Genomic DNA, 24,089 nt, shown 5'->3' with positions numbered 1-24,089 from the left:
ACTCCGGGAACCCAATCCAGTCTAGGCAGGTGGAGGGAAGACTGGGATGTAGCTAATTGGTTCCCTCTACTGGCCAGAAGTCAGAATGCATAAAAGGGGTCTATGTTGGCAGTTACTGAAGAACTCAAGAAATTGGTGGGTATGTATCTTAGAAAATCAAAAAGAGACAAGACCCTTCAAATACTTAAGGACTGAGCCAGGCATGGTGTTGTATACCTGTGACATTAGTACTTGAAGGGCTAGACAGGATTACAGACCCTGTTTCAATAAAAAAAAAAGGCTAGGTGTGTAGCTTGGACTTCAGCGTGCTGTGCACACGGGCCATATGCTTCTGTTACAGCAAATGCACAACCAACTTACATAAATTCTGACAGCATCCGCGTGAGGAGAGCAGGGCACACGTGTCACAGTCGAGGAACAGCCTAACTATTCAGTTGCTCCAGTGGTAAAACCAAGATTAAAGTTACTTGCTCTGGCGCTGGGCGTGGTGGCGCACGCTTGTAATCCCCGTGCTTGGGAGGCGGAGACAGGAGGATCATGCAGGTTCAAAGCCAGCCTCGCTGGCATAAGAGACCCTGTTTCCAAAAATAAAATAGGTCTGGGAGTGTAGCCCGGAGGTAGAAGGGCTTCCAGGAACCCCAGTACCACCACCAAAAAAAAAAAAAAAAAGTTAATTGCTTTGCAGCTTCTGCAACACTTGAGAACAGAGTGAGAGTCTTCCACACAGTAAACCAGTCCTTACATATCCGTTTTGTTTGGTGCTGGGGATTGAACCCAGGGAATTCTAGAAATGTTAATACCATGAAGAAAAAAAAAACTTGTTTTGATTCTGAAATGTGATTATTAGTTCTCTGTTAACTAACAATCAGAAAGTCCGGCAATGGTTTTACAAAAAGAAAGATTCAATCTTAACCTGGCAGGGGAAACTTTGATGTTAACAGCTTCTGACCACAGCTCAGAGATGTTCACTTCAGTCATAATACGAAGGATCGTGCTTCTCTTACTGTTGATGACTGAGGGAGTTTCTGCCATGAGTAATTATAGTATCTTTATATCAGTGGAGAAATCCAAGTTCACCTAGTAGATAAGGGCAGTGTGGCTCACGTCTGCTTTTAGCTTTGAGAGACCTCCACGTCTGTCTAGTCACTGAGTAGAGAATTGTAGCTTTTCTGAGTTTTCTAATGTCGCATTGATATTCATTTTAATGTTAAAAGAAAATAAATTGGTGTTCTCCAGCATCATTGGGAGGAGGTAATGTCCCAATATAAAAAACTCAGAAAATATTGCTCCTCCCAAAAATGTTGAAACCACTCACTGGGAATTAAAATAATCACAATAGCCGGACGCGGTGGCACACGCTTGTAATCCCCATGCTTGGGAGGTGGAGACAGGGGGATCACACAGGTTTGAAGCGCTTAAGAGACCCTGTTTCCAAATATAAAAATGTATAAAATAAGTCTGGGAGTGTAGCCCGGAGGTAGAAGGGCTTCCAGGAGCCCCAGTACCACACAAAATAAATAAATAAATAAATAAATAAATAAATAAATAAATAAATAAATAATCACAATAGTGTTAGAAGTATCCAATTAATGAAAATTACTTCTTTACTTGTTGTATTCTGTGAGTTCATTGAGTTTCCCATTAACCAACATGTCTCTATGTTTTGTCTTATTTTTAAGAAAATAGATGTCACTAATAAAGCTGTTGCAGAAATTCTTTCAAAAGCCACGGAGTATCTTCAGCCGAATCCAGGTAATGTTTTATTGTGTAGATGACCACATAAAAATCAATTTTAGTGTATTAATTTGTAGATTATTATAAACTATAACCTGAAGGGGAAGGAGTTTATTACAATGTATTTTTATTAAAGCAAAATGGCATATAGTGTTCACAAACTGTGAAAATAATGTCCGAACTGTAGATTGTGACCTCTGGTTGTTGTTTTTTTTCTTGTACCATATAAAAATGTATAAAAACTATCCAAAAGAGAATGTGCAGGGATATTGATTTATTTGTCTGCAGAATGGAGCTCAGTAACGTAACTGCTTCTTGGAGCTTTGGAATATTTTAACCTGTCTTCTTGTTTGAATTCCTCCTCTATTTAAGATATACACATGAAATAAAAGCATTTATATAATAGTTCTATCCTTTCTCCAGCGATCAAAAGTAGCCACAGGGATCCCTGTTTGGTGAGGGTAGAGGAGATTTGTCTTTGGACTTGCTTGGGATCATTGGATGGAATATTGCCCTTAGCAACAGGGGGCGCTCAGCAAAGACATCTTCTGTGGGATGCTTCAGGAACCCACCAAACATCTTGTAAATGTTTTCTTAGTTTTTCCCCCTTAAAGTTAAAAAAAAGTCTGCCATCCTGTTCTAGAGGACCTTGTCGTTCCATCGTATACATTCATTTGGAAGGAATTTCACATTATGGTTCAACTGCTGAAGAAATGAGGCATGATATATATGAAAGGCAATCTGAGGCACCCAGGAGACACATCAGCATCTCCACAGGTCTTGGGTCCCCCATCAGTATCCAACAGCGTCCAGCGATGCACTTTTCCTAGGGAACCAAAAGAGGGCGCCCAAGCCTCGAGCGTCTTTCTTTTTAAGGGACTTCTCATTTGCATGTCCTTGCTGTGCTCTCTGTGGCTGTAGGAATCCGCACAGAACCAGCTCTCTCAACATCAAGAAAACGAACACTTAAGAATATAAATTTTGTCAAGCATATCCAGGGATGAGGACAGGTATAAAGTGCTTTAAAATTTTACTGATGAGAATAGCTTTGGAAAACACAGTAATGTATCTCCTCCCCAGCCTCCTCAGTGATTGAGAGGGCGAGTTCCTTTTCCTCTATGCCATTCTACAAATTCTTAATAAGCTTCTGGTAGTCTGGAGGTTTCCCTTATCAGGTTTCTGATGGTAACAGAGACTTCACTATCAGAGAGCTGATAGGTAGGGGGCACTGGCCAGCAATAAGTATCCCCCCAGCCAGAGGTCCCTGGTTATTCTAAAGGAAGAGGAAGGCCAGCAGCCCCTAATCCAGTCTAATACTTCCCCCAACCACAGTAAGCACCACACCCTCTCTGTAGTGGGAAGCAAGGGGTGTGTGTGTGTGTGTGTGTGTGTGTGTGTGTGTGTGTGTGTGTTCACATTGGGAATGAAACTTCTGGGCCTTGAAACCCAAAAGATGAGTGCTTTGAGACCAAGACTGGCAAGGCTCTAAAGGCCATCACTGTGAGTATTGCAAGCTCGACTGCTCAGTGTGGTCCATAGACTGGCATGATCAGCAGCCATGGAGATTGTTGAAAACATGGAGTGTTGGGCTCATCCCAGATGGACTGAATTGGACCCTATATTTTAACAAGATCCCTGGGTTATTTGCACACATGTTAAAGTTTTAGAAACATGGGTCTAGAATATGGTGAAAATGATCATCTCAAATATCACAAACTAGGACGCAATTCACTCTCGCCTACAGCGTGGAATCTCAACTCTTAGCTTGGTATTCCATCCACCGTCACAGTTACCTCATACAATTTTGTCCTGTATCAATTTCTTCTGTGGTGAGGCCAGCCAACTCCTTGTCCATTGATGTAAGCAATCCCGCCTCCGTGCCTCACTGACACTACTTCCTGCACTTTTCAGAGGCATCTTCCAGTCTTTCTTCGGCACGTTTTCATCTATTCCTTTCCCTGCACTGTTACAGACTTTCTTTCTATAATGACAGTGTTGATATTCTGCCTCCCAAAAATTGGAGTGCATGCCTAGCGGGAAGGTGATATTTTAGGGCCCCTTGGAGTTCCAGTCCCAAGCACAGCACTACACAGGGCCATGGGTGGTAGCCATTAATCACTTAAGTCAGAGGAAAGGAGAGAAGGTATGAGGCTGGTGCTGCCCATCGCCTCCCTGGGAATGGAGAACTGCGTGCGCTTGGGGGACCAGCAATGCAGGAGTATTACCTCTGCTAGGGTTGTTTCCCCCTGCTGGGTTGGCCTCTTGAACATGGGTAGCCGACCTTCATGACCTTGCTGTCATCCCTTAGAATCATCTTGAAAGCCAGGTGAGGATGTCCATGACCAGTTAATAGTTGAAAGGGCCCCCTCTACCCACCATTCCATTCTTGATTCATACTTGGTCCCTTGCAAAGATGGTCCCTGCAGGTGTGAGTGTCTGATCTCGGCGTGTTGGCGATTCCAAAGATTCGAAAGTGTGTCCCTGGGGTTGCTGATTGCAGCCCACTTGCTGTTTTTTTTTGGAGATAGCCATGTGTGCTGTGATTTCTTTGTTATTGTGGTTAGGCAACAGTGTGCTCAGCCCCCACCTTGGTGAGGAATCCAGACCTTCAGGTGAGGTCACACCAGTCCTGTCAAGCCCCCACCCTCTGGTGTGTGTCTACAGAGATCATGATTCTGAAAACTGATGATTGAATGTCGTGTTCCTATCACATCAGCTTGTAACGTCAAAGCATTACAAATGACCATGTTTTTAAGCATACAGAGCGAAGCTAGGAATGCTAAACACTGTGTCAAAGATCCGGGGGCAGGTGAAGACCACCGGCTACCCACAGACGGAGGGCCTGCTGGGGGACTGCATGCTGAAATACGGCAAGGAGCTTGGGGAAGACTCCACCTTCGGTGAGTGAGGGAGCACACCTGGCAGGGCCTGGATCTCCTGAGGGGGTTGTAGGTTGGGCACAAAACCTATTACCAAAGCAACACATGCTCATTGCAGGGGGCTCAGAAAACCAAGGCCAGTTAAATAACGGGAAAAGCTGACATCACCCGCAGCCCATATCTACTGATAGGCCCAATAAAACCCTTCAAACCTTTTATTTATTCACATATATATGGATAATATATATTCTCATATGCCTCTACAAAATTAAAACTGTATTATAGTATATTTAACCTTTTGTAACCTGTTTCTTTTAACCACTGTCTGTATTATGATTCATGTCACGAAATAATCTTCTCAACTATTGCTTTTAAAGGCTGCGTGAAACTCCATACATCACGGTCTGTTTGACCAGTCCCACTTACTAGCTATAGTAAACTAGATGGGCTTTTATTACAGACCAAGTTTTTATTTTTTACGTTTGTGTCTGTCTTCTGTTTCTCAGTCTATATCCTGTTTTGACCCAATGCCTTGTTGCTTTAAGTATTGTAATTTTAAAGTATTTAAAAACTGTTTTACTAAAATTTCTCCCAGCTAATTAACTGCAAAAGTCACATGGACATAACAGTTTTTAGATGTATGTATGCATGTATGTATGTATGTATGTATGTACATATGTATGTATTGTGGTACTAGGGATTGAACCCAGGGATATTCTACCTCGGAAGTATACCCCCAGCCTTCTTATTTTGAAATGGGGTCTCACTAAGCTGCCGTAAGGTTCTCACTAAGTTACTGAGGCTGGCCTTGAACCTGCTATTCTCTTGTCTCACCCTCCTAAATGCTGGGTTTATAGGTGTGAGCCATTGAGCCCAGCCAACAGTTTTAACTTTTACATATGAAGCTGAAGTCATTTTAAGTCTCCTTTATCAAAAATAAAGACTTACTTAAAAATAAAAATTAAATTGAATTTACTATATTAAGTCTTCCAGGAGTCTTTGGCATGGTTCCTTAGTCAAGGCAGGATATGGAAATTGAGAAATCAAATATTTGGCCATGATAATTATTCTAGGAAGTTGAGAAAAAATCTTTTGAAAACTTAAAACATGAACGAGTGACCGAGGGTAACAGGATCCTTCGGAGCAGCACAGTCGGAGCTCTGTTTTCCCCCGGGGGTCGGTGGGAACAGGGTAGCCTATTCTTACCGGGAAGGTTCAGCCTGCAGTGACCGAGCGGGACTGCCAGGCAGGTCAGAGATCCAGGGGCATTCCTGCTGGGTACAGGGCGATGTCAGCTGGCACCGGGACAGGTGGTTTTCCTGCTCTGTGCCCTGCATACTTTTTTTTTGGCGGGGGGGGGGGGCACGAGCTCTGGAACCTCCTAAAGTGCAGAATACTCAGCGGGTAGAAGCTGAGTGCCTTCCCTTATGGAATACCACAGCTCAAATCCTGGGCCTGGAGAGAGAATGTCCATCAGGTGGAGGCAGCATCCAGTGCTCAGAACAGAGTCTCTGGAGCCTTTGGAGAAAGATATTTGAGAATGTTTGTGTCCCGGCTTGATGAGCTGACAGGTGAGGCATAGCGGAGTGGCGGAGGGTCAGAAGGCCCACCCTCTGCCTACCACCACCTGGGCAGGAAGAGTCCAAGAAAGGCAAGGACTTCCAGTCAACACTTAGGAATCACTTAGAAGCAAATTCTGGAGAGTTGGGCCAGGAAGTTTCTTAGTGAGCTCCCAGCGAGTCAAAATGACATGTATAAGCCAGCTTTAATTTAAAGCAAGGGTCTCCACTTCTTTTTTATAAGATCTTAACTAGTACGTGTCCTTTCTTAAAAAATCGAGGCAGGTCTTGCTATCCCTGATTTCTAGGTGAATAAGTTGTTTATATCCTAGACTGGCAGGTGAACCAACTCTTAAGGTCAGGTTTTGGCTGGGCTCTCAGTTCTGCAGGCTTCCAAACATCAATGACCCCCATGCTTCATCTTTTATTTATATTTATTTATATTTACTTTTTTTTTCTTTTTTTTGCAGTACTGGGGATGGAACCCACGGGCGTTCTACCTCCAAGCTGCACGGCCAGCCCTATTTTTATTCTTTATTTTGAAAGAGGGTCTCACTGAGTTGCAAAGAGCCTCACCAAGTAGCTGATCCATGAACCTGGATCCTCCTATCTCAGCCTCCCAAATGCGTGTGCCTCCAAGCCCTGAAAGCTTCATCTTTTTATAAGACCAATTTGGAAAAGCCCCAGATATGGGAAAAATGGTTCAGTGTAGCGCAGAGTTTTGCATAGACAATTTCTAGAGAGACTTCAACCCTCATGGTGTGTAGTACCCAGAACACTCAGCCTTCAGCAATCTTGCAAAGTGTAACAGAACAGCTAGGTCGAGACACCAGACCATAACCCTGCAAAGACTGTGGGTACCTCTTCATGAGCAACCCCCCCCCCCCACCTGGCCACAGGTGTTCATGTGACCCACAGCATTCCTCTACCTCAGAGAGAATCGAAGCCTTCGGTCCATCCACAAGGATGTGGGTAGCAGCCGCAGAAAGATCCCACAGCTGGAAGCTGATGCGGGCCTTTGTTTATTTGTATTGTAATCATTATTGGTTAATACACACCCCCAAAGAGTGAATTCTTTCATTATTGACAAAAAGAGATTTGATCTTCAAACTTCTGAAAAACCTTTGGTGCCAGTTTCCAGAAGTACCAGGTTTTTGGTTTATTCCCCCTTTATTTGTTGTTGTTTTAAAGGAGCATCATCTCCATCTAGTGGCCATTAATTGTAAGTGCTTCTACTTGTCAGCTTATTTCGTGTGGAGGTCAGAGTGCAGAGGGTTGAGTAAAACTGCTGTAGAAAATAGGAAGCCCCCCCCCCTTTCCTTTTTTTTTTTTAAATTTCTTCTGATTCAAGATCCAGAGGTCCTGCCGGGCATGGTGGCACACGCTTGTAATCCCCAAGCTTGGGAGGCGGAGACAGCAGGATCGCGCTGGTTCGGAGCCAGCCTTGCTGGCTTAAGAGACCCTGTTTCCAAATTAAAAAAAATATAAAATAGGTCTGGGAGTGTAGCCTGGAGGGAGAAGGGCTTCCAGGAACCCCAGTACCACCACCAAAAAAAAAAAAAAAAAAAGAACCCATTTCTTTAGCCGGGCGTGGTGGCACACGTTTGTAATCCCTGCGCTTGGGAGGCAGAGACAGGAGGATCACACAGGTTCAAAGCCAGGCGTGTGCTCTGGCTTAAGAGACCCTGTTTCCAAATAAAAAAGTATACAAAATAGGTCTGGGAGTGTAGCCCGGAGGTAGAAGGGCTTCCAGGAACCCCAATACCACCAAAAAAAAAAAAAAAAAGATCCAGAGGTCCAGAGTAAGGCCTTAAAACCAGCACCCACAGACCATTGGGAAAGAATTCATTACACGTCGCTGTTAACCTAGATGCTCTCCTGAGGAACCTGTTCTGTTTGCATTTTCTGTTCAAGGCAACGCATTGATAGAAGTTGGCGAGTCCATGAAACTAATGGCTGAGGTGAAAGATTCTCTTGATATCAATGTAAAGCAAACTTTTATTGATCCACTTCAGTTACTACAAGACAAAGACTTAAAAGAGATTGGGGTAAGTCAGCCAGTCTATTAAGGTACCTGCTGTTACTTAGAATGATGTTTATGTTGATAGTCATTAGCAGGGTTTGATGGGGACTCAGTGAAATCATTGTCTTGTGGGTGATTTTCCTGAGCTCACTGGGGAGGAGTGAGCTGTCTGCGTGGAGATGGGGCACGTGGCTGATGGGGCTGTGGGCCCATTCCCCCAGCTTTGCAGCTCTGTGCCTCACTGGAGCCAGCTAGACGCCAGACTCAAGATGCACACTTCTTCATCTGTTTCTCTCGTGACAAGTGATTCCATAACTCTGTAGTAGATTTTTGATTATCAGAATCGTACCACATCAGTGGCATTTTTTATACACTGTATGAGTGGTCGTTATTTTTCTCAGGGGAATCAATATCTAGGAATTGCCATCTCTCTTCCGGAAAGCCGTTTAAGATGGTCTTCCAGAGCACACTTGGGAGTTTGCAGGACCCTATTGGGATTGCGCACCACTTCCCTGGCGGTGGTGGTGTCATGGATGTGCAGAAGCAGCCTAATACTCCATCCCGCCAGGGCTTCTGCTCTGCAGAGACCCTGAGAGCTGCCAGAGGACCTTCCTCCAGGTGCCTTAGAGCCTGAGCTGGCTGCAGTGCTGGCCCGCCTGCCCGGATGGCCTTTGAACTTCGGAGATGTCTTGGTTTCCTTTCTTCAGGCCCCATGCTTTTAAAACTGTGGTCCCTTGGATGAGTAGCTTGAACATCACTTGTTAGCAAGGTAAATGCTTGGGTCCTATCCCAGACCTCCCAAATCAGAAATTCTGCAGGCAAAGCCCAGTGGTCTGTATTTTTGAAATCCGCCGGGAGATTCTGATGCACATTAAATTTGAAAAGCACTCTTCCAGCCCATCCTTTTCACGCATGACAGCTGTAAAGCAGTCCTCTGCATTTGCCCCCACAAGGCCAGACACAAGGTTTATAGTTTTCCAAGCAGCATCCTGATGCTCAGCTGCTTCTGGATAAGAAACCATGTAACTTTAAGCGGGAATTCTGTAGATGATCACGAGCTAAGAGTCTCAGAATTAGGAGGCCTCTCCTAGTCTCAGTTATGTTCCATGTGACTTAGAAATTAGGTGTTGGAGAAGCCGGGCGTGGTGGCGCACGCTTGTAATCCCCGCGCTTGGGAGGCTGAGACAGGAGGATCGCGCAGGTTCAAAGCCAGCCTCAGCTACTTAGTGAGGCTCTCAGCAACTTAGTGAGACCCTGTTTCCAAATAAAGTATAAAATAGGTCTGGGAGTATAGCCCACGGGTAGAAAGCCCCTGGGTTCCAACCCCAGTACCACAGGAAAAAAAAAAAAAAGAAAAGAAATTAGGTGTTGGGAACCCATTCCTTTATCATTATCTGACTTACAGCAGTGCGTATGTAAAGGCAGAGAGGGATTTAGGACTTTGCCCAAAGTATCAGATCGTATGAGAAACGCTTTGGCCTTCGGTCCTGTCAGTTCTTTTCACCTTGTTATTATGGAAGTCAGATCTGGTGCTTCTGCTCAAAGAAAGAGAGCAAGTGTCCCATAACCATTACTGGAACTCTCGGTGCCCAATATGCTTGAGGTCTCAAGAATCAGTTTTCCCAGGTTTACAGCCATAACTTCCTAGGGACCCTCCCCTTGTCCTGAACATTTATCTGCCCTGTGCTGCTTCTGACCTGGGAACCCTCAGCATGGACTTGTGAGGAACTCACTCCCACATAAGGCGCCCATTCTGCAAAAACACATCTTGAACTATTATCACTGTACCTTGTTAAAGGGGTGATAATATCATTTTCAGAGGTGATAATATCATTTCAGATATTCATAGGCAATTCCTATGAATATCTCTCCTCTGAAACCCTTGAAAGAATTTTATGAGGCTTCTTCTATAATTGTTTGGGAACTTTTTGGAAGATTCATACATAGCCTGGGGGATATTAGAAACCTGTGGTTTTTTTTATTGTTGTTTTTTTTTTTTTTTTTTTTTGCAGTACTAGGGATGGAACCCAGGGATATTCTACCTCTGAGCTACACCCCCAGCCCTATTTTTTATTCTTTATTTTGAAACAGGGTCTTACTGAGTTGCAAAGGGCCTCATTAAGTAGTTGAGTCTATCCGTGAACTGTGATCCCCCCTCTCAGCCTCCCAAAACTTTTTTTTTTTTTTTTTTTTTTGGTGGTACTGGGGTTCCTGGAAGCCCTGCTACCTCTGGGCTACACTCCCAGACCTATTTTTACATTTTTTTTGTAATTTGGAAACAGGGTCTCTTAAGCCAGTGCGCGCAGTTGGCTTCGAACCTGCGCGATCCTCCTGTCTCTGCCTCCCAAGCGCGGGGATTACAAGCGTGCGCCACCATGCCCGGCTATAGACTATTTCTTGGTGGGGAATGAATGACGGTGCCAGGAGAAATGTCCCTATGTTTTGCATAGTTAATGGGGTTAGAAGTTATCTGCTGTTAATGGAGCCGGAGGGGGGACATCTCACACAGAACATTGAGAAGCAGCCTCCGTGCAAGCATACTACATCCTGTGCATCCCGTAGACGCTCATGCAGCATCACCTCACCCATCCATCTTCCCAAGTGCACGCTGCAGGTGCGGGGTGCACACGGTGGAGGGTGGGAAGACTTCTGCTCCCTGGAGCTCAGGCTGGGAGCAGCAATGACTATGTTCATGGAAATAACGAAAGGAACCGTGTTGTGAACATAGCAGTGCTCTGAGGCCCTCCTCTCTCTCTTTCTAGCACCACCTGAAAAAGCTGGAAGGCCGCCGTCTGGATTACGATTATAAAAAGAAGCGAGTAGGTAAGATACCAGACGAAGAAGTCAGACAAGCGGTAGAAAAATTTGAAGAGTCAAAGGAGTTGGCTGAAAGAAGCATGTTTAATTTTTTAGAAAATGATGTAAGTATTTAAACCAAACAGGAGATTTTAATGTCAATGAATAAAAGCACTGAATGTATGGCTATGCTCAGCCTGGTGAAAAGCTCTAAAGTCTTAGTTGGTATGGCAGTTTGCAGTTCTATAAGCATTATCTCCTGCCTCAGAGGTCGTGTCAGACATCCAGCCAGCCCTGACGTATGTGTTAAATCATGGAAAGTCTTGCTTGTCTCAAGATTGCGTTAGAGATGTCCAAGTAGGCCTTGGGGAGGTGTGCTTGTCTCAGAAGATTGCAAAGTAGATGATCTTTGTGTTTAAGTCTAGAGAAGTGCAGAAAGCCCAGGGCATGTGGCAGTTTATACTTTCCTTGGGCTGGACAGTGCTCTGAGTGAGAGTGGATGTTTGGGATCTAAGAGGTAATCGCTTTCATAGTAGCACTTGTAAAGGAGATGGGATGGTAACAGGGTAGCAGGCTGCGTGCTCCCTTCTGTGCTGGCCGCGTGGAGGCACTTGTACTGCCCGAGAGGAAGAGGCCTTGTCGCCCGCCTCCCTCTGAAGTCCCTGCCCTCAGCCTGGTCACAAGGAAGCCCAGGGCTGCCTCAGACCACACTGGACACTTTGTTAAGCTGGGACAAGTCAGGGAACTTATTTAGCCTCAAAACCATGTCTTATAACAGTTTGTTAAAAGGTACACCAAGGCCTGATGTCTTTCAAGTCAAGTCAAAGTGTGCTCAGCATTTTTTAATCTGTGGTGATGTGTAGGTACATTATGTCCAATTGCAACAATTCATTAAATTCCAGAGAACTAATTTGCCCAACTGGAGAAGCCAATCTGACATTTCCATGCCACTGAGCCATCGAGGACCAACAGGCACAAAAATATTATAGTTCTCCATTTAATTTTTTAAATTTATGGGAAATGGGAAGAGGTATGATAGTATAATGACTCCCTTTGCTTTTCCTTAAATATATAAATTTGCTCTTGAAATTGTCCCTAGTCAATAGGCATTTTTTTTTTGTTTTGGTGTGGCAATATTTAATTTGTTTGGAATATCTAGGAAAAGATTTTGGGTGTGACATGACACTCTCTGTGGGGCCTCACAAATCCTGCTCCACCTGCTCCAACCATCACTGGTGGATTTAAATGTTGAGGGTGTCTATCTGTGACCTTCCTCCTTGAGTCTCCATGATGGCTTTTCGAGGTTCCCCATGAATGAAGCCTGTCTCAGTGGCTCTGGTTTTGTCAATCAACCCAAGAGACCCTGGCTGTGCCCTTGGTATCAGTGAAAAATCAACGATGATCCCTTCATTGTAAACATCCCTTTATTGTTTGTCTATCCCTTGACAGCGACAAGGACTCTTCTTGTAGTGTCCCCCCAAGGATTCCTATGGGGACTTAGCTGCAGATGAGTGGGGGTTCCTGTGCAGCTCTGGGGAACCTGAGTTCCCCCACAGCCCAGCTTCTGGGGTCCACACCTCTGCCAGGAAGGCCACTCTGGCTGGCATCAGGGCTTCTATCTGTGTCCAGGACTTTGACAGAGCCCCTGAGAACCAGCCATGGAGGTGGAGGTGAGGGGCTGTTCAGGCCACATTGCAGGTTCCCTCCTCTCTTTCCCCTTTTCTCAGCTGGCCCCAGCAGCATTTGGTACCCTGTGTGCTGGGGTTGCCTATGCTGGTGGCCACAGTGATGGTGGTGATATACAGAGATTGATGGTGATGATGGAAAGATACTGGTGGCGATGACAAAGGCAAGAACTACCATATTTTGAGCACCCAGTGATGGAGAGGCTCAAGGGTGCTGGTGACAGCCCAATCTTGGTATACTTTCTTTGGCCTTATTTCCCCTCTCAGATACATAGCAGAAGAGACAAGTTACTACATAAGCTTCAGAAGACCACCTTTGCTCTGTTCTGGAGGGGGCAACAGTTAGACCAGAAGGGCCTGCCTTGTCTTTTCTCCTGTCCAGGTGGTCTGGCAGCCTCCCTCCTGTTGACAAGGAAAAGTAGAGAACCTCCTGCCCCGTTCACCCTTGCACCTGACCTACTCATATCATACATGCTCATATTGCTGGTGTGATATGCTTTGTTGGGGAAAAACAAAGTTTAGTGGGTGAGGTAGGGCAGTCATTGAACCCCCATACCCAGTGACCAGGCACAGGTAGATCTTCTGTAGCCCACAGGACGCTGGTACCCTGTTCCCTTTGCCACCAGCCTTCGTCTCTCAGCCTCTTTAGCCACGTTACTTCCTCTGATGGTGGGAAGCTGTACTTCAAGATGGCTGGATTTTCTCCCAGGGAAAGATCCTGGCCTGACTAAGGTTGCTGAGATCTGTCTGATTCCCAGGTGAAGGGTGGGAAAGCTGCAGATCCTGCCAGTGACCGATGGATTTGGCAGTGTGTCCACCCGACGTGGCTGCTGCCAGAGACGGATAGATGGATTCTGCCAAAACCTGGCCTCAGGGGGAGGCTGTGGGCGGGCAGCAGAGGCCCAGGTGCTTCCTCCACACACAAGGAGGAGGTGCTTCTCATGTTGAGAGTTGGGACCTGGAGATACAAGTCAGGCGCTCACCACTTCAAGTTCTGACTCCCTGAGGAATTGACACAGAAACAAGGTTGGAGATACTGCTTAGCTGATTAAAAACACCCAACAATCATGAACTGCAGACCAGCTGGTCAGCTGCATTGGAGGACATGGCCTGGCCAGAGGTCCAAGAACACTCTCTACCCCTCGTGCCCTCCATTGGTAGAAGCTAGTCCCAGAGCAGAGCCAGCCTGACGCCCACCCAGGCACAGTCTGAGATGCTGGAATCGGGCCTCTGGACACGTGGAGTCAGTTTTAGAAGCAGAGTAACCCATCCTGCTAATTAGGGGACATTTCCCGTTCTCCCCACAGGGGAGGAGTAAAGAGGTGCTGGAAAGAGGACTTAGAAGCACTTTCTCCGAAGAAAGTGAATAAGCAGAGTCCAGCGCTGAAGAAAAACATTTGAGGTGGTGCATTTGGTGTCCAGTGCCACCTGCCTGTGCTTCCTGGGCTCTGGCGATTCAAGGGCACAGACTTCCTCTCCAGGAGCAGCCGGTGCCTCCTCCAGCTTTCACCTCCACAGTCTTGGCTGAGAAACAATAAAAGCATCACCAGAGAATGCCTAAAAAATTCCTCACCAAAGCTTTGCCTCAGTTGGGAAGAAGCCGCCTTACTGGGATTGACAGACCTGATCTTTCCCGAGTCTGCAGTCTGCAAATGCAGATTAGGCAACTCTTTCTTTCTAGAAGTTTCTGGTTAGGAGGCCACTTATTGGGATTTCCAGGGTGTGGTCACCTCAGTCCTAGTATATGCTGCCTCTCAAGAAAGAAAAAAACTTACCCCCTGCCTGACTCACCCAGCACAAGGCTCTCTGGAAAAGCTTGCTGGCAGAGGCAGTTTGGGCCTGGCCCATGGTGGGCATCTTGCTCTCTCTGCCCCGGGCCCCAGGTCCAGCCCTCAGAGCCACCCACAAGAGAATGAGCCACATAGAGCAGAAAGCCAGGTCACACACACAGTGTGGCTGCATCACAAGCCCACTTTCTTTTTTTTTTTTTTTGGTGGAACTGGGGTTCCTGGAAACCCTTCTACCTCTGGGCTACACTCCCAGACCTATTTTTATACTTTTTTGTTTGAAAACAGGGTCTCTTACGCCAGCGTGGCTGGCTTCCAACCTGTGTGATCCTCCTGTCTCCACCTCCCAAGCACAGGGATTACAAGCGTGCACCACCATGCCCAGCACAGCCCACTTTCTTAAAGAACACAGATCCCAGACCTGAGGCCCCATGACCTTTTGATGAAGCATCTAGATTTCCCAGTTGTTAGGACTGGTCTCACCAGTTAGACCATAGACCATGTCTCCATCTTGGCTGTAGAAAAAAGGAGGGATGGTGCAGAGACTGGAAGTATTGACCCGGCACTCATAGAACGGGACCGGCAGAGCTGGAGAGGCGCCGTAGGCCCTCACTGTGGTCTTCCACTGAGACCTTGAGTGACATTGCACTTGTTGCTTGAGGCCAGGTGGCTCCATTATCCCACAGGTGGTGATGCAAGCTGGGAGGGGTTGTGTCCTTGGTCCTCTGGCTTTTCAGGGACCCCAGAGGGTGAGGCCTATCACTGATTCTTGCTGTGCCACGCTGGGATGGGCACATCCCTCAGGGCACCCACACAGCTGTCCCCTTGGAGAAGGGCCACAGGAAAATCAGCAAGCTGGTTCTGAGCCCTCATCGCCATTTCTCAGGAACAATAAATCACCAGTAGGCTTAACACACTCTTTCTCCTTCTGTCATTGTAGAGCTTATTCCTCACCATTGTGTGTGTGTGTGTGTTACTGGGAATTCAACCCAAGGCCATTCTGCCTCAGAGCTAAAGCCCAGCTATATATATATATATATATATATATATATATATATATATATATATATATATATATATTTTTTTTTTTTTTTTTTTTGGTGGTACTGGTGTTCCTGGAAGCCCTTCTAACTCCGGGATACACTCCCATGGGCTACACTACACTCCCAGACCTATTTTTTAAAAACTTTTTTATGTGGAAACAGGGTCTCTTAAGGCAGCGAGGCTGGCTCTGAACCAGCGCGATCCTCCTGTCTCCGCCTCCCAAGCGCAGGGATTACAAGCGTGCGCCACCACGCCCGGCGTTATTTTTATAATTTTGAAACAGGTTCTTACTAAGTTGCAGAAGGCCTTCTAAGTTGCTGAGGCAGGCCATGAACCTGTGATCTTCCTGTCTCAGGAAGTGTGATTACAGGCATGTGCTACCACACCTGGCTATTCCTCACCACTTGACATTATCAAATGTAGGTCTTTAACCTTAGCACAAACGGGAGATACTGCATAATAGAAGAGATCTTTTTTTCAATGCAACAAAGCCAGGGCCCTGCAATATCCACAAGCTTTCTTGGTACAAATCACCAGAGCCAGGGGATCCTCCCTCCACCCTTGGGTCCTTGGGTTCCCAAGACTAGTGGAACTACCCGATTCTAGGTTCCTGCCTTCTCTCCCTTGCTCTGAAGTACTAGTTTCCAAAATTAATTCTATGGACTGTTAGCATATTGCATTAATAATGTCTCTATGATCAAATAATTCAGGAAACCTCAAGTTAAACAAAAGTAAACAGCATTTCTTTATAAGACTTTTTAGAGTCTCTTTAGGATAATATGAAAGGTTAATCTCTGAGCAGTTCCCAGGCCAGGATACAGTTGCAGTTTACCAGATTTTTTTTTTTTTTTTTTTTTTTTTTTTTTTTTACTGGGTATTGAACCCAGGGGGATTCTACCTCCAAGCTGTTCCCCAGCCCTATTTTTTATTATTTATTTTGAAGTAGTATCTCACTAAGTTACAGAGGGTCTCACTAAGTAGCTGAGGCTGGCTGTGAACCTGCAATCCTCCTGTCTCAGCCTCCCAAGTTCTGGGATTACAAGCATGCACCACCACGCCTGGTTACTAGACTTATTTGATCCTAGAGCTGCTCTATGATGATATGATGGTTATTGACTTTTCAGGGGACAGGAGAGGTGAGGAATGAGGCGTATCCATACTGGGATGACAGAAAGCATGGCTGACAGGAGCGAGGGATCCGGATTCTGTTTCTGGGTTTGCTTTTGCATAGATCTCTGTTCTGGGCAAGGTGCTCCCACCTAACAAGCATCAGGTGAATGAGCAACGGCACTTGAGAAGTTCTTTTGATGTCCACAGTGCAGAATGAAAGGGATTATTACTCAGGTTATTAATCTGATTGGCTGCCTCAAGCTTTTTTTCAGAAACTCTGCCTGAAGGCTTTTAACCTACTGTAAAAAGACGTCTGCATATGACCAGACTGCAAATTCAGGAGAAAATTCCCTTTGGCTTCCCTGAGGAATCCAAGAAGAGAAGACTATGATACAAGGGAGCAAGAGATTACCTGGATTGTCATGGTTTAAATTGAAGATAGTCTTTGTAGGAAACGTGTCCTTCCAGGAGGGAAAAAGAGTGGTTTACTATCATCCGAAAGATGGGCATTTCTTTCCTTGTGCATGCCGGATGCCCTGGGGGCCCCAGGCACCTGGGTGGGCACCACAATTCTCTCTTTGCTGTCGCCAAGGCCTTCAGAGCTCACCTGGCTGCTAACTATTTGAAGATGAGGAGGTGTCAGAGCCCTGCTGTTATCTCCTGAGTTTTTTATTTTGGTACTAAGGATTGAACACAGGGGCATTCTACCCGTGGGCTATACTCTTAGCCCTTTTTATGTTTTGTTTTGAAAAAGGATCTTCATAGGTTGCAGAGATTCTCACTGCATTTCTGAGGTTGTCCTTGAACCTGTGGTCCTCCTGTCTCTGCCTCCCAGGTACTGGGAATATAGGCCTGTGTCACCACGCTCAGCTTCTCTCCCGGGCCTTAAGGGACTCTGGCATCCATTAAGTTTGCAAACTCAGCCTCAAATGAATAGTTAGAAATGCATTTCTAGATTATATAATCACGTGTTATAGCCATGGCAGAGAATAGCTGAGAATTCCCCAACCCTGACCCCACATATATATGCCAAGAGTATTCATTTAACTGGTTTTTTTTCTTTTTTTAAATTTTTTCTTGGTGCACTGTATTCATACATCATAGTGGGATACAAAAATACTTTTGTAGACATACATGCACACATCGCCCAGTTAGCCCCCGCCCGATCCCCACCCCGCTCCCTCCCCATCCCTCCTTCCCATGCTTGGCTTAGTGGTTGACATCTAGTATTATAGCAATTTATCCATAAATTGTTCCTTTAAAATTAGAAAATGCCAAATGTGCATGATGGTGCACACCTGCAATACCAGTACTTTGGAGACGGAGACAGGAGGATCACGTGTTCAAGGCCAGCCTGGGCAACTTAGTGATACCCTGTCTCAAGAAATAAAAAGGGCTGGCGATGTAGATGTATAGCTAAGTGGTAGTCCTTCCCAGGGTTCAATCCCTAGTCTCAGGCATGAGTGTATACACACACACACACACACACACACACACACACACACATACACACACACACACACAGCCAAACAAAACATATTTCAAAGTGGGCATAAACTAGGAAAATTAATTTTACTGAAGACACAGAGGTATGGCATAGAGTTTACCAAGTACATAACACAAGCACAGTAAGGAAGAAAAATTCTTTCTGTTGCAAATTCTGCCATGGTCCTGTTAAGCCATGGTGCCGGATTTATATAAACGTATGTGTAAGCCAAAGAGATGAAATTTAAGAAATCCTTAGGATTTCATTGGGGCCAGGCTGTCTTTGTTTTGCTTATTGGGTTTTTGGAAATTTTAGGCTCAGTTTATTATCTTTCGAGCCACAGAGCCTGGTAGAATAGATGTAACAGGATGGGATTTCCTTGTTGAGCGCCGATCATATTTTGGCACAAGTGGAATTCCGCATATATCTTAAATGCATACTGAGCCCATATTTAAAATAGTCTATGTGGGTAAGGAAGATTAAAGAACAGGCCACGAAGAATGGTTTGCAACGGCACATGAAAACAGCCTGCATCTCTGAAGGCGTGAGCCCATCATTGGTTTTCCAGGCTGCGAACGTCCGAATGTCCGAATGAATCAGCAGAATGAATAAATCAGATTTTCCCCTAAAGCTTATTAGAAAGTGAAGTAAGAAAATGATGCATAGGCGAGACTATAATGTACCAATAAATGTATTAAAGAAAAGGAAAATGATGCATAGGCTTGGGGAATCCTGGAAAGAGTGATTTTTATTTTTTATATTTTGGTACTGAGGATTAAAGCCAGGCCGTTCTACCTCTGAGCTACACCACTAGAGTATTTATTTTGTTACAGGGCTTCATTAAGTTCCTGGGGTTCTCCCTGAGTTGCTGAAGCTGGCCTCAAGCCTGGCTGCTCTGCCCCGTCTCAGCAGCCCAGTCCCCAAATACTGGGATTATACACATGCGTCACTGCGCCAGCATGAGTTTGATTTGTGTCGTTGTCTAGATCTGGAGTTCATGGGATTTATACTGGGGCCCCATCACCTCAGCCCTCTGGGGTTTGCCTCTGAGCTTCTAGAAATAAGCCTCATTAATTCTAGCTTTCTAGAGCCACTTCTGAGCCACACGGGAAAAGCGGGAGAGTCCTCAGATTGCCTTTCCTCAAATTACGTGTCTTCAGGTTTTCTAGACTTTTCTTGCATAAATAGACTTTTTAAGCAGGCATGGTCAGCTGATCTGTAATTTTATGAATATTTCTTTTGTTTGCAGGGAAGATATGCCAGAGTCTGTATAGTTCATGTTTCAGGAAGGTGCTTTTTACTGGTAGCAACAAAAACACAGGGGATTCTTTGCCCTGGCGCACATGCCGCTCCTGGGGTCCTTCCTTATCTGAGATTGGCTTAATTTACTCCGTCTCTTGATTTGGCTTGGCTAGAAAGTGCCCGTGGAGACTCAAGTAAATTCATTTACTCAATGTTGTTTTCTTCATGTGCAATTGGAAAGGCTTTCTCTGTCCGTTTTCAGATCTATGGGCTTCACAGCATAAAAATCTCCAGAGAACATCATCACCTAATTGGAAGGAGGCATTATTTATTTATTTTTTTGTGTGGTACTGGGGTTCCTGGAAGCCCTTCTACCTCCGGAATACACTCCCAGACCTATTTTTTTTTACATTTTTATTTTGGAAACAGGGTCTCCTAAGCCAGCGCGTGCGGCTGGCTTCGAACCTGCGCGATCCTCCTGTCTCTGCCTCCCAAGCGCGGGGATTACAAGCGTGCACCACCACGCCTGGCCAGAAGGAGGCATATTCTTGAGTTGCATCCAATTCATAATCATAAATAAAATCGAACTTGTTTTTCCAGCATCCACAGCTCTGTGCCCTGACCTGTCTCATTGTGCCGGGCTCAAAGATGGAATTAAATGACATGGGCCCGGGTGGAGGCAGGCGCGGCTCCCCCTCAGAGCTGGGTGCCTCTCTCTAGACAGGGCTCTGGCCTCTGGCCTCCATGAAGTAATTCTACCCTTCTGCTGCAGGTAGAGCAAGTCAGCCAGTTGGCCGTGTTTATAGAGGCAGCGCTAGACTATCACAAACAGTCTACAGAGATTCTGCAGGAGCTGCAGAGCAAGCTTCAGCTGCGGTAAGGCCTTTGCCTCCCTCCAGACCACTGCTCACATCCCTTGAAATCTGTCTGTGTCTCTGTCTCTGTCTCTGTCTCTGTCTCTCTCCCCTTTCCGCTGCCCCATTCCAGTTTTTTGTTTGTTTTTGTGGTACTAGAGATTGAACCCAGGGGCAGTCTGCCTCCAACGTATACCCTCAGCCCTTTTTATTTTGAAACAGGTCTCTCTAGGTTGCTGAAGGTCTTACTAAGTTGCTGAGGCTGTCCTTAAACCTGTAATCCTCCTGTCTCAGCCTCCCAAGTACCGGGATTACAGGCTTGCATCACCCTGCTTGGATCCCTTCCTTTCTATCTCCCTTGTTTTCCCTCCCTCCCTTCCTCCCTCCCTCCCTTCCTCCCTTCCTTCCTTCCTTCCTGTTCTGTTTTAAATCTTCTTTAGCTGGCTTTCATAGTTAGGTGCCAGATGTGACCAGTATGATATATATGCAGCTTTGCATATATAGGACAGAGCTGGGAAAGGGATCTGACCACTCTTCCCTCTTTTCTTTTTACTAAAGCCCCTTTTCTGTGACCTGGGCTTAGGGCAGAGAGAGGTGTTCAACCATGCACCATGGAAGTAGCCCCCTCCGAGCTTCATTACTGAATCGCCCAGAGTTGAGCTTCCTGTTTACAAGCTGGTGTGTTCCATTCTCTAACATCTAGGGGCACGGAGAGGAGAGTGGGATTATATTCAGAAATAGGTCAATAGCTATCAAAAAAGATGTCTTTTTATTTCACTAGTAAAAGTACCAGGCCATGTCCATAAGATTGACACTAAGAGGTATTAAAAGAATCCACAACACTTTTGGGACCATCAAAGCAATACTGGTACGTGTCTTATGACTTTTTTTTTGTGGTACTGGGGTTCCTGGAAGCCCTTCTATCTCTGGGCTACACTCCCAGACCTATTTTATATTTTTTATTTGGAAACAGGGTCTCTTAAGCCAGCTCAGCTGGCTCTGAACCAGCGCGATCCTCCTGTCTCCGCCTCCCAAGCACGGGGATTACAAGCGTGCGCCACCACACCCGGCTTCGTGTCTTATGACTTTAACGATCGAAGTATCTGATGTCTTTCTGGATATTAGTAATATCATATAGAGTGTAAACAGCAATTGAAGCATTGGGCAAAACAACTGCTATCTTATGTTTCGATCAGGCTTGATAATGGAAAGTCGTTTTATACAGTATGAGGGCAATGAATAAATTTGGAGAACTTTTTCTCTTAAAGCAATGCTGTGATCATAAATGAAGACAGAGTGTGTGCCCAGGTTCTTAGGTACCCACCTCTGCAGACAGATAGTCTTCCAGTTCCCATAGGAATAGATTCTCACTGTTCTCTCTGGCCAGAGGTTAGCTGGCTGGCGATGCTGAGTGCTCAGGGGCTACTTGCTAAATGCCCAGGGACTTTGTGAGGACAGATGGTTTTCCTCAAGATGAGCCTCACAGAGCTAGTCAGAAACCAGCAGTTGGGACTCCCCTCTGCCTACGCAGGAGTCAGGGTGCAAACCATCACCTTCCGCTGGTCTAGATTTGCCGCTTATGGGGCAGAGAACAGGATGCGTGCAGCTCACGGGGCTTCGCCACCTGTGGCAGCGTCTGACTCAGTTTCCAATCTGTGTTTCAGAATATCAGCTGCATCCAGCCTCCCCAGACGAGAATATAAACCAAGGCCAGTGAAAAGGAGCTCTAGCGAGCTGAATGGGATTTCTACCACCCCCACCACAAGGACGACAGGTGAGTTAGCCATGTCGAACCTGTGAGGTGCACTCTTCAGCAACATCCAGTTACTCTGTGTCTGGGTCTTCCTGTGCGAATCACTAAGATCCTGAATTTTTTATTTGGTTATTTGGTGAAATCCTCTCCCTCCCCCAAAATGCCCATTTTCCTGTTTCCTGGTTTCAAATGCCTACATTGAGTTTGGTTGATGGATAACAGAAAGAATTCCAATGCTTTGTTAACGCCTGCTAATGTGGCAGAGCTAATGTAGACAGAGCCTTCACTGTAGGAACATTCTTGTTTTCTTATCCTTTATATTTAAATTTTTTTGTGTGTGGTACTGGGGGTGGAACCCAGAAGCCTTCTACCTCTGGGCTATTCTCCCAGACCTATTTTATATTTTTATTTTGGAAACAGGGTCTCAGTTGTTGAGAGCCTCACTAAGTAGCTGAGGCTGGCTTCGAACCTGTGTGATCCTCCGGTCTCGGCCTCCCAAGCGTGGGGATTACAAGCGTGCGCCACCATGCCCGGCTATATTTAAATTTTAACTCTTTCAAAATATCTTACTCCTAGCCAGGCGTGGTGGTGCACACTTGTAACCCCACTAATTGAGAGGCTGAGATAGGATGATCACAGGTTTGGGGCCAGCCTTTTCTCCTTAGGCCCTCTGCAACTTAGTGAGACCCTGTTTCAACTAAAGAATAAAAAACAGAGCCAGACATGGTGGTGCACACTTGTAATCTCCATGCTTGGGAGGCTGAGACAAGAGGATCACACAGGTTCGAAGCCAGCCTCAGCTACTTAGTAAGGCTCTTAGCAACTTAGTGAGACCCTGTTTCCAAAGTCTGAGAGTATAGCCCGGAGATAGAAAGCCCCTGGGTTCCTCCCCCAGTACCACACACACACACACACACACACAAAAAAAAAAAAAAAGAAAGAAAAGAAAAGAAAAAGAAAAAGAAAAAAAAGAAAAGAATAAAAAATAGATCTGGGGGCATAGCTTGGAGGTAGAATGTGCCTGGGTAAAAAAGTAAAAAAATGTTACTCTTTTTTTTTTAATCTTCCTATTTTTTAAAGTTTTAGTAAGCCTTTGTTGGTCACTTCTATATGCTAGGCATTGTCTTAGACTGCATCCTTAATTTTTAATAACAACTATTATATAAATGAAGTATTGAGTAAAATAATGAAAACAAATTTCAAATGGCATAAATTGTTAGGTAGTCTCTTGTGATTGCCCGTTTATCCTAGTCTCTTCCCTGGATATAGCCACTGTTAACCATTTGGCAGGAATATTGTCATATCTGTTTATGACTAGATACACCTATATATTCACACGCGCATACACAGGCTCACCACATACGTACAGTTTTAGATTTCTTTTCTGCTCTGTATGTGCAAGATTACCCTCGCATATTGTTCTTCAGTTTGCTTTTTAAAACGCATCGCTATTTCTTGGAGGTATCGCCGTGTCAGGCATACAGGTCTACCTCACTGTACTTAACGACTCAGTAGTTGTTCATTCTACTTGCCGGAATCTCACTGACATCAGGTTTGCGTTATTTGCATGTCCTTTATCTGCTTCCGCATGCTGACGAGCAAGTCTTTCTAAGAAGTGAAGTTGCTGGGTTAGCGTGAACGCGCATTTTAAATGGTAGAAGATACTGTCAAATCGCCCTTTCCCACGGCCACACTGAACTCGTGTGTGCACCTTCTTTCCACACCAGGCCATTAGTCTTTAATTTCTGCTGAACACTCGTGGATAAAAGGTAGCATTCAATCTTAATTTGCCTGCCTGTAATTACAAATGAAAGTGGACGTTTGTTTTTATATTTTAATTTGCCTTTTTTTTACTTCCTTGTATCTGAATTGCTTATATCATTTATTTATTTTCTTTTAGGTGGTTTGCTTTGTCTTAGTGACATATGAAAAATTACCTAAATATGAGAATATTAGTAGTTTTCCCCCCACTTGTTACTTATCTTCAAACCTTGCTTACTTCTAAAGTGTCTTTATAACTTTCTGTTTCTGTGATTTGCTTTGTTTAGTTTTTTTCAGACTATATAGAAGTTCTTATTTTGATGTAGCCAAATTTATCAAACTTTTTATATATGAATTTTGCGTTTTGTGCTCTGTT

At 45.2% G+C, this 24,089-nt stretch overlaps 1 protein-coding gene across 2 annotated transcripts in view; it reads left to right on the top strand.

The window, feature by feature from the left end:
- Positions 1-24,089, top strand: part of LOC308260840 (endophilin-A3) — a gene marked incomplete at both ends in the record, with an annotated part of 376,419 nt that overhangs the window by 51,559 nt on the left and 300,771 nt on the right. Inside the window, 6 exons of one of the 2 annotated variants that reach the window (XM_080692395.1) lie at positions 1,680-1,752; positions 4,491-4,634; positions 8,087-8,220; positions 10,958-11,116; positions 20,118-20,221; positions 21,864-21,995. In XM_080692395.1, coding sequence (XP_080548521.1) covers positions 1,680-1,752; positions 4,491-4,634; positions 8,087-8,220; positions 10,958-11,116; positions 20,118-20,221; positions 21,864-21,995 — 746 coding nt within the window. The remainder of the gene's footprint in view (positions 1-1,679; positions 1,753-4,490; positions 4,635-8,086; positions 8,221-10,957; positions 11,117-20,117; positions 20,222-21,863; positions 21,996-24,089) is intronic. The other variant, XM_080692396.1, reaches the window with a different exon arrangement.

Source organism: Muscardinus avellanarius (genome assembly GCF_963383645.1).
Source record: "Muscardinus avellanarius genome assembly, chromosome: 3".
Taxonomy (NCBI): domain Eukaryota; kingdom Metazoa; phylum Chordata; class Mammalia; order Rodentia; family Gliridae; genus Muscardinus; species Muscardinus avellanarius.
This window is presented reverse-complemented; position numbering and strand designations above follow the sequence as displayed.